Below are 16,637 nucleotides of genomic sequence, written 5' to 3' on the forward strand. Positions count from 1 at the left end.
TTCTGCTTTGCTATTTTGTTTGCTGTTTTTTTCTGTCCAGCTTGTCTATTTGTTTTTCCCTGCTTGCTGGAAGCTCTGGGACGCAGAGGGTGTACCTCCGTGCCGTTAGTTCGGTACGGAGGGTCTTTTTGCCCCCTTTGCGTGGTTTTTGTAGGGTTTTGTGTTGACCGCAAAGTTACCTTTCCTATCCTCGCTCTGTTCAGAAAGCCTCACTTTGCTAAATCTATTTCATCTCTACATTTGTCTTTTCATCTTAACTCACAGTCATTATATGTGGGGGCTGCCTTTTCCTTTGGGGTATTTCTCTGAGGCAAGGTAGGCTTATTTTCTATCTTCAGGCTAGCTAGTTTCTCAGGCTGTGCTGAGTTGCATAGGGAGCGTTAGGCGCAATCCACGGCTGCCTCTAGTGTGGTTGGAGAGGATTAGGGATTGCGGTCAGCAAAGTTTCCACGTCTCAGAGCTCGTTCTATGTTTTTGGGTTATTGTCAGGTCACTGTATGTGCTCTGACCTCTATGTCCATTGTGGCACTGAATTACCTTATCATAACAGCTCTGTGCTGTACACACACACACGGCTCTGCTACATCCACACTGTAAACCTCTCCTGACCCCACACATATACTTACCCTCATCCAGCACCATGAAAACCAGCAGACCTGCATGCATACTCGGAGGCCCCGATCATGTGACCGCTGACGCCTCCCCTCCAGTGACCTCATAACAGGTCCTGTGCACACAGAGCAGCCATATATGTAGTGTGCTGCTCTGCAGGTGGTGGGATGACTGACCTCTCAATCATCACGAAACCAGCGGGACAGTGCCGATGAGGCTGAGACTCAGTGCAGGAAAACTGCTGTCCCGCCCGTGATCGCGGGGCAGACTGTCAAAATCGGGACTGCCCCGCCAGATCCGGGACGGTTGGGAGGTAGGTGATTTGAGCAGTGCATTGCAGGATGTTTTTCTAGTGATGCGCTGCTCTAATCACGTGATCGCTGCAGCCAATCACATGCTGCAGTGGTCCTCCTGCTAGTGGGATGCTGGAGCTAGATGGATGACGGTAGAGGGCTAGTTTGTTATTTTTTACAGATTTAAACTTTTTGGAGAACCTCTTTATTTAAGCCCTGCCAAAGATAATATTCAGGTTGAATTTTGAGGTCCGAATATGGATCACGATGCACGGACTGGTCGCAGGTCTCCTAAATCATATTTGACAGCCTCACATGTGGCAGTCGAGTTTGGCTCAGGGGACCTGCAGCCAAAAAGTGCATCTGGCATCTTCCAGATGTGCCTTTTCTGGGGTGGCTGGGGGCAGATGTTTTTAGCCAGGGGGGGCCAATAACCATGGACCCTCTCCAGGCTATTAATATCTGCCCTCAGTCACTGGCTTTACTACTCTGGCGGAGAAAATTGTGCGGGAGCCCACGCCAATTTTTTCCGCCATTTAACCCTTTAATTTACTAGCTAGAACGGCCAAATTTTGCATAGACACACTACTGACATTAGTAGTGTGGAATATGCAAAAAAAATGGTGATATGAGATGGTTTACTGTATGTAACCATGTCTCATATCATGTCGGGTTTAGGAAGGAGAAAGCAAAAGCCGGCAATTGAATTACCGGCTTTCTGCTATATCGCGCTGGATGAAGTAATAATATATATACATATATGTGTCTCAATGACATATATATATATATATATATATATATACCTATTCTATGTGTACAAATTTATTCTACCTATTCTACTGTAAGCTGTCAGTGTGATTTTACTGTACACCGCACTGAATTACCGGCTTTTCTCTCTAACACGGCTGCGTATTCCTCGCAAGTCACACTGCTGGTCCGTGTGTAATCCGTATTTTTGGGGCTTCCATAGACTTTCATTGACGTTTTATTTGCGCAATACGGTGACAAACGCAGCATGCTGCGATTTTCTACGGCTGTAGAAAGCCGTATAATACTGATCAGGAAAATACGGCAGATAGGAGCAGGAGCATAGAGAATAATTGTGCCGTATTTTATGCGAGTTTTACGGATGTAGTTTCTGCGCTCTTACATCCGTAAAACTCGCTAGTGTGAGGCCGGCCTTACTCTTGCCTTTTGCATAAATTAAAGTTCACCAGGGGCTTTGATCTGTAAAAATTGACAAACTAAGTGAAGCTCACCTCCCATCACCCACCTGGATCCAACATTTCACCACAAGCTGGAACAGTGTGGCACGCGAAGGGCTAAATTAGGTGATTGGAGCAGCGCGTCATGACATAAGTGAATCCTGCCTAATTGATTGAATTCAAGCAAACAACTGCATGTTAAAATCTTGTAGTGGAACTAAAAAAGCTTAGAAAAAAATTATAAAATGTTCAAAAAATATATAAAAAAGCCAAAATATTAAAGCCTCAATTCATCAAACAGTTTTCAACAGAATTCTAGCATAGAACTTTTTGACATTTTGCAAATTTTTGCACAACTGATCTTCGTTCATTATATATTATCATTACCTGTTGGTAATGAAGGCTACTGGGCCTGAGCATTGGGGTCTATTTTTTACAAAGTTTGGAAGTGTTTATCATACTTGTTTGGTATTAAAGGTATGACATATAGAATATATTTTTTCACCCGCTGCCTATCATGTACTTTGCCTTTGTACTGTTGTTAATGTGTGACTATGATTCTTGTCCGCTCTCGTGTTTCCACCAATCAGTGTCTCCAGTCCATCATGACTTGTCAGCCATGGCTAAAGGCGACTACTCTGGGAATAAAAACTTCGGGATTCCCTGTGGGAAAGTCCGGTTGCGCGCACCGCCTAATTCCTCCTTCTTGAGGGACGCCCTATCTATAGATTTCTGCATTTCATGACTGAAGTTTCTCACACATTATATGCAAGACATATATTGACCACAAGGTGGCAGTACTGTATTATTCCCAGATTTAACATTCTATTTATCTCCGGTTTTCATCATTTCGCTTGGTGTGCATGCTTAATAATATGATATAATGTATACAAGTGTATTTAAAATCAATGACATAAAAAAATTCAATGAAAAAAATAAATAATAATGATGTAAAAAGCAAATGCTAATGCAATTATTATTATTATTATTATTATTACTATATGATTGTTGTTAATAACTTTCCTGGTATAGAAACTGCAAATAGTGACAATACTTATGTATGTAAAAATGAAAAATGTTAAGTCCTAGAAGATCAAGATCGGCCAAGAAAATCTGCTTTTAAGCCAAAAAAGATGGGGCAGTGCAGGGTAACCCTAATACAGTTGTCATGGCCTGTTTTGTAGTTGTTTGGTCAGTGGCTCTGGGGTTAAGGCTGGCAGCCTCTTTCTGGCTTGGGGAGGGCCTCTCATAGCCTCTGTGGGGCCTTGCTCCTTGTCAGTTATACTTTCGCCCCCGGCTGAGTAAGTTGACCCCTGTGTGCCTGTGTTCTTGTATGATCTTTTGGTTTTGACTCGGTCCGTTTCTCTATTGTGGTTTTGTCTGCTGATCTGTCTGGTTCCTGACTCCTGTGTGTATTGAGACTACCTGTTCTGTCTATCCCTTCGGTACTGTTGTTTGCCTCTCTCGGTTTCTGACACATCGGCCTGTCCCTGACTACTCTCCCCGCTTCTGGCACTCATACCCAGCAGTCCTTAATTCACTTGGTCTCTCTGAGGTCCTGTCGGTCTCCGCGGTGTCCCGCTGTCATCTCCAGGTACTCGGCGGTTGGCTCTGCCCCGGTCCCTCCTCCCTGCGGTCACGTGCCGCAGGTCCTGTACATTGGCAGTAGCTTGCCATCCCGGACGCTGCTAGCCCCGCTTGCCTGCACTCCACAGAAGACTGACTCCCCAGGGGGTATTAGGTACTGTTAATCCCCTACCTTGCCGTGGAGGTTGGCACCCTAGAACCTGCGCTGTGGTGCCCCCGCTCACCATCTACTCTCCCTATTATGTCTAGTAGGCCCTAAAAAGTGAGGAGGAGGAGGACAAAGGCACATATAAGGGTTCAGAAAATGCAAAAAAACTGTATACTACAGGGGCACTGGGATATGTTGAAGCTTTCCAGAGTTATTTCTACATAAAGTTACACTGTAAATATAAAAGCAATGACATCATATGCAAGCGGGGGATAGATGACAGAAGAACAGGCACAACAATAAGGCCCACAGAAATCACCCCAATGCTAATATGGACAGTTGCAGGACAAACTGCAAAATTCAATAAGAAACCACAAAAAAGCACCAAAAACAGGAAGGTTTCAGTCCGAAATGCGCGTCGGGGTGAGCGGTGGATGGCGCGGTGGTTGGTGTGCACATTACGGGTATGTTTCTGGTCATTCCTCTTCCCTATATTATGGGTTTTTTTTGCCACATACAGTATGTGTTGTTACGTTGCTATTTAGCTATGGGATTGTGTCTCTTACTGGCTGGGTAATTTACCAGTCTCGCTATGGCCCTGTTTAATGGAATTTCCCCCTTATATCTATGATTCACCCCATGCGTCGTCCCAGGGCCGGACTGGCCATTTGGCAATTCTGGCAAATGCCAGAAGGGCCGGTCTGGATGTGGGCTGCCTTGTCTGCTACTTTGTTAACAGAATCAATGTTCTCAAGACACCCATACTGTTAACAGTTGTGACGGAGGACAAAGCCGGTCACTCCGTCACTTACCTCAGCATGCAGTGGGTATAAGTAGAAATATTGGTCTTGTAGTAATTCTTCCTTTCCTCCATCCAGGGCAATATTAGTAATATATCCCATCTATTTATTGGGGACGGGGACACCATGGGTCTGTGTGATTTCAAATGCCAGGGCTGAATTTCATCCCCAGTCCATACCTGCGTCGTCCACTGCTCATATTGGGCACATTTGTGCCGCATTGTTGCATGTTTCTCCTATGTTCACCCTGAATCTGTTTGTTATTTTTATTACAATAAATTATATTTGATATCTTGGACTTAAAAACTGTTTTTGGTGCTTTTTTGTGGTTTCATAAAGTTACACTGGTCAGATTTTAAAAATTTGGCCCAGCCACTAAGGGGTTAAATAAATGTTCCTGTGGATTCACACAGCTGAAGAGTTCTGTCTGTTAGAAGTTTATCTTCCAAGTTTAAAGGGAACTTATCATCTAACTCATGCTGCCCAAATCACAGGCAGCATGAACAAGATCCTGGCTGCCAGATATATTTTCTTCTGAAACGCTTTGGAATTTCAGCGAAATTATAGTTAGAACATCCAGCCAGGGACGATAGTCGGAAAATTAGATTTGTGTGGCCCGTCCCCTGGTTGCCTTTCTAATTTCAGTTGATTGTCAGGTATATTCCACAGCGAGAGACCTGTAAATCACCTCCGGCAGCACTCTGAAGAGCTGGTGGAGAATGGCGCTGGGCTAGCCTACAGTATTCTAGAAGTGGAACATACGTTGCTGCAGTTGCGCAGCCAGGCTCTGATTCATGCTGCACGAGGGTCGGACAGCATGCAGCAGATGACAGGTTCTGTTTAAAGGGGTTGTCCAGACTCTATGTGACTTCAGACTTGTGAATCCTTACATTGTGCATGCCGACTAGATTGTATCCAGCCTCACGCAGTACATTTGCATTGAACGAGGCCGCTCACATTGTCGGAATGTGACCGTATGTATACAGAGCACATATTTTCAGTCACTTGCCCATCGCTCTGGGTGCAGGCATCGGAAAATCCTCATAGCGTGCATAGAGTGACTGCAGACTTGTAGCCTGAGGCTGGACAACCCCTCTAGAGACTGTTCCTTGGTGTAACCATCAAGCTCAGTGCCTCAATATTGATGTGTAACCAAGAAGATCTGTGTCATTGCTATTGATTAAGAATTAGGCTTTGCCATGACAGAGCCTGTACCTGCTAAACCTGCCCGAGGGTGCCATGTAAGAGGGTGAGCAGTGCTCAAGAAGACATTGTGTCACATGGGTTACATTTGATGAAAGTTGTCTTTGTTTTGCATATGTTATTTACAGTATATATATAAAAATGTATTTTTTCCTCATGGCTTGTTTGTGTTTGATTTTCCAGAGGTCTAACCTCAAGGACTTCCCCAGGAATTGGGGAGGGCTGTCCAATAAGGGAACCATTGAGTGCTGATATGAACTCTCTATTATATTCTGTCATCACATAATTAATTTATGGTTGTCAATTGATTTTTCCCTTTTGTGGGGCTCCACATCTCTGCCTTTATCCAGTTTATCTTTCCTGGGGGTTGTATATACACTTATCCTAGATACTCCCAGGGTCAGTCATCGTTGAGCGTGGGCACCAAATCCGCTGTCAAGTGGGATTCCAACCTCCACTGGCAGGCAGGTTTTTTGGGGGACAGTACTCAATTAATGTTCATCTTTGATCATCCAACAGCATGTGAGTGATGCCGATCGTTCACTAGCCCATTCATCTCTCTGTCACTTGCCCACCTACATCCACATTTTCAGCGGCCCGCTTGCCCTGGTATTCCTTCCTTCCACCCCCAACATTGTGTGATTGGGTGATTGGTTTCACTTATTTACAGGGTTATCAAGGGCAGTGAGGGACAGCCGCTGAGGAGCGGGGGCGCCATTTTTCGTGTATACACATCTAGAGTGCCAATCTCCTCTGGAAGGTAGGTGCGGAGATAAGGGCCCTTATCGGACGTTGTACACAGAGAGCACTTTTTAATTGTATGATGTTTGGTTATTTTTGTCTTTTTAAATTATTTACATTAAAAGTTATATTTTATATCTACTCAGGAGTTTCTCATGTTAGCCAGGCCTTGTGCATGAGCCCTTAAAGTGGGCAACGAGCCACTGCCAGATGATTCATTCACGCTAGAGGACCATTACACAGACACTTGTTTTTTCAGTGGGCATTTATTGCAGCTAGGAATGAACCCACCATTTTCAAAATTAAGATAATATACTGTACAAGTGTTACACTTTCCCTTTCTAAACCCATAGATAAATTAGATATTAATATTAAATATGATAAATAAAACCCTAAAAGTCAATATATGATCAGGTGCTCCTTTTGGTTTCTCTTGCGAGTTCAGCCTCAAGTATTTCTCCCCAGGATTCAGCTCTCAGTGGACACATGGTTTTTGGAGGCAGTTTTTCGTAGGAATCAATATTGCTAAATGCACCGTCCATCCATTTCTGCTTGATCACAGATTTGTAGTTTCTTTGCACAATTTCCTGCAATCATAAGCAAATTATACATTACAAAATGTATGTCCAAAGACTGAAATAATGTGCAGCTCTACAACTTCTAGGAAGAGAATTTGCTACAAATGTAAAATATAATTAACATTTGTGGTCATCTCAAAGGTGAGACACGTAACTTCAGGACTGCAGTAATAATTTGATATTACCGCCATTATGACGTGTATTTAAAATAAAAAGCATAATAAAAATCTGCACTTAATAGTCACATTTCCTATTACAGCTTAGCAAATCACAATATACAGTGGTTTTATACTGACAGTTATTCTCTGTAAGAACTGCTAATCTGGAAAGTGACAAACGGCTGTAAGAAAAAGCTACCAGTAGTTCCAATGTGGTGTTGTTTTAACTCACCGCCAAACTGTTAAAAATCGGGTGTGCTGCCTGCTGGTGAATCTGTCAGAGACTACACTGGGTCTAAAATGTGTGCCAGAATTGTTATCTCTCCCCTTGTCTTATCATTAACAGCTATCTGCAGAAGGAGCCTTTAGGAGCAGAAATTGAGCAGAAATTCCAAATTTTTGCAGACTTTTCCATGTTTGAGGAGCATTTTGAAAGTTTTCATTCAGTTTCTGCTCCAAAACTTCCTCAAAAAGCTCTTTGTGCATAGCCAATATTTATCCTCATGTTTCTGGTAACATTTGCAAGGTTTTTTTTTCCTTTAAAGGGGTTTGCCCGTAGATTATAAAGATTTGATTAACTCTTCCCTTTTTCGTTCCCCTCCTTCCCAGAGCCATAACTTTTTTATTTTTTCCAGCAATATGGTCATGTGAGGGCTTATTTTTGGTGGGACGAGTTGCCCTTTTGAACGACACCATTGGTTTTACCATGTCTTGTACTAGAAAACGGAAAAATATTCCAAGTGCAGTGAAATTGCAAAAAAGTGCAATCCAGAATGCTGTAGATAAGCCCCTGATGCTGGTGGGCTTAGCTCACCTTCGATTTTGGGGGTGACAGCACAAACAGAATAAAGCATGTGCTTAGTTATTAGGCAACGTTCTCACTATTAGGAATAGTAGTATTTTGGGCGCAGCGTAATTTTTCTGTGTCCAAAACGCGGCATTCTACATTGCACACTTGTGTTTTGGAACTATGCGGATTTACCGCATATAACGACAGTCTATTGGGGAGAACACGCACCGGAGGCTAGCGTCTCCACTACAGAAATTTACATGCTGTGGCTCGGAAACTCGCACCGCAGGTGAGTTTACACAGCGCTAAAAAAACCTAAAGTGTGCTTGGGATATCTATGAATGCCATCCACTATGCATGTAATATAGTAGTGTAGAGCGCAGCATTTTGTGAGCAGCAAAATATGCTGTGTCCAAAATGCTAATATTTCTGATCGTGGGCACGTCGCCTTAAGCTATATAGCTACACATCCTCATAGATACAGGATAAGGCAGCTTTAACACTCATGGCTTTCGGAAAGCTGAGTGACAACTCCTGTAAGGCTATATTCACACTTTGCGGATTTTGCTGCGGATCCGCAGCGGATTTGACCGCTGCGGATCCGCAGCAGTTTCCCATGAGTTTACATTTCAATGTAAACCTATGGGAAACAAAAAACGCTGTGCACATGCTGCAGAAAAATCCGCGCGGAAACGCTGCGGATTACATTCCGCAGCATGTCACTTCTTTTCTGCGGATTTTCAGCTGCTCCAATAGAAAACTGCAGTTGAAAATCCGCAGAAGAAAACGCAGTAAAAACCGCGATAAATCCGCAGTAAAAACCGCGATGGGTTTTCACTGCGGATTTTGCAATTCCGCTGCGGAAAAATCCGCAGTGGAATCTGCAAAGTGTGCACATAGCCTAAGACCTGTCCTGGTCATCATTTTGCTTTAGTTTTTTTGCGTTTTTAGCAATTTTACTGCACATTTGCGCAATAAAACAAACAGATTTATGTCTATTATGAGATTTTAGAAAAAAAAAAGTAAACTATTGAATTGCTTGGAGATGTTATTGACCTGCCAGGTACGGCCTTGTTTCTGATCTTCATCAATTTCCGATGGACACACAGTTCTCATTTGCAGGCAGTGACGTCTCCATACCCAATCATTGTATTCTACAAGCTGATTGAAGCGTCTACATGTTTGTTTTATAGTTAATAAATCATCTAGGTCGAGATATTTTAGTATTTCAAGAATCATCTCTGGAGGTAAAGAGTCAATGTTCTTTTGATGATTGTTTAAATTATCCATTCCAGTGTCAGCAAATTACCTAAAAAGATTAAAAAAAGAAATAATTTTATAATTTCTTCATAAAAATAGGTTAACTTAAAGGGATGGTCTGAAGGCAAGAGTAAATTTAATCTGTTTGATGCCATAATCAAAGTTATTTTCTAATATACCGTACTCTTTTTATTTCTCTATTGTTCCATAACTACTTTATCTAACCGCTAGTCTATTTTTTTTAACTTCCTGTCTGATGATGATTCATTTGAGATCCTCCCCGGCAGTTGACATCACTGGTCTCTGGCGCGTATTGTAATAAAATTTAGATAAAATTTACTTTCGCCTTTGGACCACCTCTTTGATCTTAGTTTGTAGTAAAAAAAGAATACGTACCTGCTTGTAGTCTTGAGTGATCAGTAATTATATAAACCTGTCAGTCGTGGCTTATATCTGTAGCGGCCTGATTGAGATAAAATTTACTGGGTTCACCAAAACTCAGTTGACCACATGCCTTCGAGCCTTCTATATAATTACTTGTCAAATGAGAATGAAAAAACTGATAGAACTCAAAGGAAGAGAAAAAATACTATCAGGATGAGCTCCCTGTTATCACCTATGCAAAGCATAGTTATATTCATTGTACAGGGTGATTCACTCGCTACTCTACCCGTAAAAATTACTGTAACATTTAAAAGAGACAGCCGACCATACTGAAATTTGGGCTGTACATATTTTGGTTCATGAGAAGTGAGCGTGCAATGATCCTCAGAGACAGCAACAAGAAACATCCTCGTGCCGAGTGATCTTAATAAAAAAAGTCTGTTGACGTTAAATGGTTGAAAATTTAAATGAGAAACGATAATAGATATGGTTTGTAGATATTGGACTATGGTCTGCTACTCTTCTAGTACTTGGGAAACCTCTGGTTCTCGAGAAGAGGGGCTTGGGTCATTATATTATTGTATTTTACAATTGTTAAACTTTTTCAATTTTACTGAAAACTATTTGATAAAAAATTATTTGTAGCCAAAAAATGCATATGTTTTAAAGGGAACCTTTCAGTTAATGCTGCTGCGTATCAGAGAAAACATATCGTAACAAGGCAGCTGGTGACAAGGTGACAAGCCACGGAAGTTCAGGTGCATCTCACAAAATTAGAATATCATCAAAAAGTTAATATACAGCTCTGGCAAAAATTAGGAGACCACAGCAAAGTTATCAGTTTGTCTGATTTTTGACTTTATAGTTATGTTTTTGAGTAAAATGTAAATTGTTCTTTTGTTCTGTAAACTACTGACAACATATCTCCAAAGTTCCAAGCAATAAATTTTGTATTTATTTTCTGAAAATGAGAAATGGTCAAAATAACAAAAAAATGCAGTGCTTGCAGACCTCAAATAATGCCAAAAAAACAAGTTCATAATCATCAAGGCCTCTGTCACAATCTGTCGTTTTGTGAAAAAAATGGATCCAGCAAATGGTGCTGCTGGATCTGTTTTTTCTCAGACTTGTATTAGCGGCGGATTGTGACGCATGGCCTCACGTTTCATCCGTCGTGCACTGGATCCGTGGTAAAATTGCTGTCCATTGGGTGGAGACAACGCACAGAGGAACGTTTTTTCTGTACGTCGGAAAATCGGTCAGCGACAGATCCTGCGCTGTCCGTCGTTGGCTATAATGGAAGCCTATGGGCGCAGGATCCGTCGCTGACTGTGAAAAGCAGGAATCCAGTGACAGATGCCGTCTTTTCATACTGAGCATGCACAGAAGAATTTCCCGTCAGGGAAATTCTCTCTCGCTCTCTCTTTTAGCAATTGATGCTGGAGATGGAAATTTAATTCTCCAGCAGGACTTGGCACCTGTCCACACTGCCAAAAGTACCAATACCTGGTTTAACCCCTTAAGCCCCGAGGGTGGTTTGCACGTTAATTTACCATTCTGACAACTGTCTCTTTATGAGGTTATAACTCTGGAGCGCTTAAACAGATCCCAGTGATTCTGACATTATTTTCTCGAGACATACTGTACTTCATGATAGTGGTAAAATTTCTTTGATATTACCTGCGTTTATTTGTGAAAAAAATGGAAATTTGGCAAAAATTTAGAAAATTTCGCAATTTTGCAACTTTGAATTTTTATGCCCTTAAATCACAGAGATATGTCACACAAAATACTTAATAAGTAACATTTCCACATGTCTACTTTACATCAGCATAATTTTGGAAACAATTTTTTTTTTTTAGGGGGTTATAAGGGTTAAAAGTTGACCAGCAATTTCTTATTTTTACAACACCATTTTGTTTTAGGGACCACATCACATTTGAAGTCATTTTGAGGGGTCTATATGATAGAAAATAACCAAGTGTGACAACATTCTAAAAACTGTACCCCTCGAGGTGCTCAAAACCACATTCAAGAAGTTCATTAACCCTTCTGGTGCTTCACAGGAATTTTTGGAATGTTTAAAAAAAATGAACATTTAATTTTTCACAAAAAATGTACTTCAGCTCCAATTTGTTTTATTTTACAAAGGGTAACAGGAGAAAATGGACCCCAAAAGTTGTTGTACAATTTGTCCTGAGTACCCCAATACCCCATATGTGGGGGTAAACCACTGTTTGGGCGCATGGCAGAGCTCGGAAGGGAAGGAGCGCCATTTGACTTTTCAATGCAAAATTGGCTGGAATTGAGATGGGACGCCATGTTGCTTTTGGAGAGCCACTAATGTTCCTAAACATTTAAACCCCCCACAAGTGACATCATTTTGGAAAGTAGACCCTCTAAGGAACTTATCTAGATGTGTGATGAGCACTTTGACCCACCAAGTGCTTCACAGAAGTTTATAATGTAGAGCCGTAAAATAAAAAATAATATTTTTTCACAAAAATGAAATCTTCGCCCCCAATTCTTTATTTTCCAAAGGTTACCAGAAGAAATTGTACCCCAAACGTTGTTGTCCAATTTGTCCTGAGTATGCTGATACCCCATATGTGGGGGTAAACCACTGTTTGGGTGCATGGCAGAGCTCGGAAGGGAAGGAGCGCCGTTTGACTTTTCAATGCAAAATTGGCTGGAATTGAGATGGGACGCCATGTTGCGTTGGGGAGCCCCTGATGTGCCTAAACATTGAAACCCCCTAAAGTGACACCATTTTGGAAAGTAGACCCCCTAAGGAACTTATCTAGATGTGTGGTGAGCACTTTGACTCACCAAGTGCTTCACAGAAGTTTATAATGTAGAGCCGTAAAAATAAAATATAATATTTTTTCACAAAAATGAACTTTTTGTCCCCAATAATTTATTTTCCCAAGGGTACCAGAAGAAATTGTACCCCAAACGTTGTTGTGCAATTTATCCTGAGTACGCTGATACCCCATATGTGGGGGGTAACCACCGTTTGGGCGCATGGCAGAGCTCGGAAGGGAATGAGCACCATTTGGAATGCAGACTTAGATGGATTGGTCTGCAGGTGTCACGTTGCATTTGCAGAGCCCCTGATGTACCTAAACAGTAGAAACCCCCCACAAGTGACCCCATATTGGAACCTAGACCCCCCAAGGAACTTATCTAGATGTGTTGTGAGAACTTTGAACCACCAAGTATTTCACTACAGTTTATAACGCAGAGCTGTGAAAATAAAAAATCATTTTTGTCCCACAAAAATGTTTTTTTAGCCCCCAAATTTTTATTTTCCCAAGGGTAACAAGAGAAATTGGACCCCAGAAGTTGTTGTCCAATTTGTCCTGAGTACGCTGATACCCCATATGTTGGGGTAAACCCCTGTTTCGGCGCACGGGACAGCTCGGAAGGGAAGGGGCATTGTTTTACTTTTTCAACGCAGAATTGGCTGGAATTGAGATCGGACGCCATGTCGCGTTTGGAGAGCCCCTGATGTGCCTAAACAATGGGAACCCCCAATTCTAACTGAAACCTTAACCCAAACGCACCCCTAATCCCAACCACACCCCTAACCCAACCCTAACCACACCCCTAACTCCAACACACCCCTAACCCTAATCCCAACCATAACCCTAACCACACCCCTAACCTTAATCCCAACCGTAAATGTAATCCAAACCCTAGCCCTAACCCTAATGGGAAAATGGAAATAAGTACATTTTTTAAATTTTTTTTATTTTTCCCTAACTAAGGGGGTGATGAAGGGGGGGTTTATTTACTTTTATAGCGGGTTTTTAGCGGATTTTTATGATTGGCAGCTGTCACACACTAAAAGACGCTTTTTATTGCAAAAAATATTTTTTGCGTTACCACATTTTGAGAGCTATAATTTTTCCATATTTTGGTCCACAGAGTCATGTGAGGTCTTGTTTTTTGCGGGACAAGTTGACGTTTTTATTGGTAACATTTTCGGGCACGTGACTTTTTTTTATCGCTTTTTATTCCGATTTTTGTGAGGCAGTATGACCAAAAACCAGCTATTCATGAATTTCTTTGGGGGGGGGGGGGGGGGCGTTTATATCGTTCCGCGTTTAGTAAAATGGATAAAGCAGTTTTATTCTTCGGGTCAGTACGATTACAGTGATAACTAATTTTTTTTTAATGTTTTGGCGCTTTTATACCATAAAAACTATTTTATATAAAAAAGAATTATTTTCGCATCGTTTTATTCTGAGGACTATAACTTTTTTATTTTTTCACCGATGACGCTGTATGTCGGCTCATTTTGTGCGGGACAAGATGACATTTTCAGTGGTACCATGGTTATTTATATCTGTCTTTTTGATCGCGTGCTATTCCACTTTTTGTTCGGCGGTATGATAATAAAGGGTTGTTTTTTGCCTCCTTTTTAAAATTTTTTTTACGGTGTTCACTGAAGGGGTTAACTAGTGGGACATTTTTATAGGTCGGGTCATTATGGACACGGCGATACTAAATATGTGTACTTTTATTGTTTTTTTTATTTTGATAAAGGAATGTATTTTTTGGAACAATTTTTTTAAATTATTTATTTAGGATTTTTTTTTTTCACACATGCAAATTTTTTTTTAAACTTTTTTTTTACTTTGCCCCAGGGGGGGCATCACATTATATTGACAGATTGCGGATCTGACACTTTGCTGTGCACTGTGTCAGATCAGCGATCACATAGGCACAGCCGGGAGGCGTCCCGGCGCCTGCTCTGAGCAGGCGCTGGTAAGCCACCTCCCTGCAGGATCCGGATGCAGCCCCGTGGCCATTTTGGATCTGGGTCTGCAGGGAGGAGGAGGTAAGAGACCCTCGGGTCTCAGGGAAGCACGCAGTGAGCCCACTCCCTGCGCGATGCTTCTCTATACCGCCGGAAAACTGCAATCATGTTTGATCGCAGTGTGCCGGGGGTTAATGTGCGGTCCGTGACTGCTCCTGGCACATAGTTCCGGATGTCCGTGAGCACCGCTGATCGCACTGGACGTACTATCCCGTCACTGGGAATTAAGTCCCAGGTCACCTTGATGGGATAGTATGTCCAATGGGATTAAGGGGTTAAAAACAACAGTATCACTGTGCTTGATTGGCCAGCAAACTCGCCTGACCTTAAGCCAATAGAGAATCTATGGAGTATTGTCAAGAAGAAGATGAGAGACACCAGACCCCACAATGCAGACGAGCTGAAGGCTGCTATCAAAGCAACCTGGGCTTCCATAACACCTCAGCAGTGCCACAGGCTGATTGCCTTCATGCCACGCCGCATTGATACAGTAATTGATGCAAAAGGAGTCCCTGACCAAGTACTGAGTGCATTTACTGAACATACATTTTAGTAGGCCAACATTTCGGATTTTAAAAGCATTTTTTCAAGCTAGTGTCATAAAGTATTCTAATTTACTGAGATAATGACTTTTGCCTTTTCATTGGCTGTCAGCCATAATCTTCAACGTTAGCAGAAATAAACACTGGAAGTAGATCACTGTGTTTGTAATGACTCTATATAATATATGAGTTTCACTTTTTGTATTGAAAAATTGAAATAAATTACCGTTTTGATGATATTCTAATTTTGTGAGATGCATCTGTATGTTCCATGTAGGCTTCTCTCCTTCCCGCTTCACTAGATTGACGGGTTTCTCACTATGTGTTTGTTGGGAGACATCTTTCCCTTTTGCTGTTCAGAGCAGGAGGAGCAGAACAAGACATACCTTTGTGTCTAGCAATCCCAGTCACCTCCTACCTGGCCCTTGTCTTAAAGTACTGTATGTGCTCTAAATATCAGAAGCATTTTACAATAAAACATATGTGTCCGTAATGATGGAATCTTGGAATCTCTCTATGCTTCACGCTATCCATGGTTCCCAAAAAATGCTCCCAAAGCTATTCATATCCTTCAAGTAGAACTTTTTTTATCTGCACCATAGTAGACTGATTGGCATGAAATATGCAAGAAATTGGGGATCACATTGCCTCTATAATGCAGCTCAAACCCTCTTCTGAAGCGGAAGCATCTCCTTGCTTCAAATTGTGCGTTTCCATAAAAGAAGCCAACCTTATTATGTCCATATGCTCTAGTGACGCATACCAACAAGGATTATCCTAAGGCCGAGCAAATGTTCTCTGTCGGAGTTACGCCGACTGTCAGTGCTTTGCGGTCCGAACCTCTCGCATGAGAGAATCGCAGCACAGGAGCGGATGAGACCGAGAAAGTAATTTCTCCATCTTGCGGTGTTTTATCGCATAGCTCTTGGCCTTGTTATACGGTCGTGTGAGCGAGCCCTAAAGGGGTAACTCCTTTAAGGTTATGTCCAAGTCACGTTTTAATTATTTGCCAAGAAAATAACAAAAGCATATACTGAGCATATCTGTAGGCCTCAAAGCACCCAAAGGAAGTCAAAATATGATTTTTTTTCAATTATATCACAATCATGGCAGTATATGGGTGAGTTTAGATCAAACCAGTGGCTTACTTTGGTTTTCTACATTGCGGTTATGTCAGGCAATACTCCAGATTAGTGATGAGCGACTGTACTCGTTGCTCGGGTTTTCCAGAGCACGCTGGGGTGATCTCAGAGTATTTATGACTGCTCGGAGATTTAGTTTTCATCAGGGCAGCAGCATGATTTACAGCTACTAGCCTGCTTGATTACATGTGAGGATTCGCTAGCAACCAGGCAACCCCCACATGTACTCAGCCTGGCTAATAGCTGTAAATCATTCAGCTGCGGTGATGAAAACTAAATCTCCGAACACTAAAAAATACTCGGAGGTCACCTGAGCGTGCTCAGGAAAACCCGAGCAACGAGTACACTCGCTCATCACTACTCCAGATG

At 41.9% G+C, this 16,637-nt stretch overlaps 1 protein-coding gene across 1 annotated transcript in view; it reads right to left on the reverse strand.

Moving 5' to 3' along the window:
* Window positions 1-6,851: 6,851 nt before the first annotated feature.
* FBXO48 (F-box protein 48) overlaps window positions 6,852-16,637 on the reverse strand; it is a 50,569-nt gene continuing 40,783 nt past the window's right edge. Inside the window, exons 2-3 of the mRNA XM_069768739.1 lie at window positions 9,172-9,424; window positions 6,852-7,176 (exon numbers count right to left, since the gene is read on the reverse strand). Of these exons, the coding sequence (XP_069624840.1) occupies window positions 7,000-7,176; window positions 9,172-9,405 (411 nt within the window). The 5' untranslated portion in view covers window positions 9,406-9,424 and the 3' untranslated portion in view covers window positions 6,852-6,999. The remainder of the gene's footprint in view (window positions 7,177-9,171; window positions 9,425-16,637) is intronic.

Source organism: Ranitomeya imitator, chromosome 5 (genome assembly GCF_032444005.1).
Source record: "Ranitomeya imitator isolate aRanImi1 chromosome 5, aRanImi1.pri, whole genome shotgun sequence".
Lineage (NCBI taxonomy): Eukaryota > Metazoa > Chordata > Amphibia > Anura > Dendrobatidae > Ranitomeya > Ranitomeya imitator.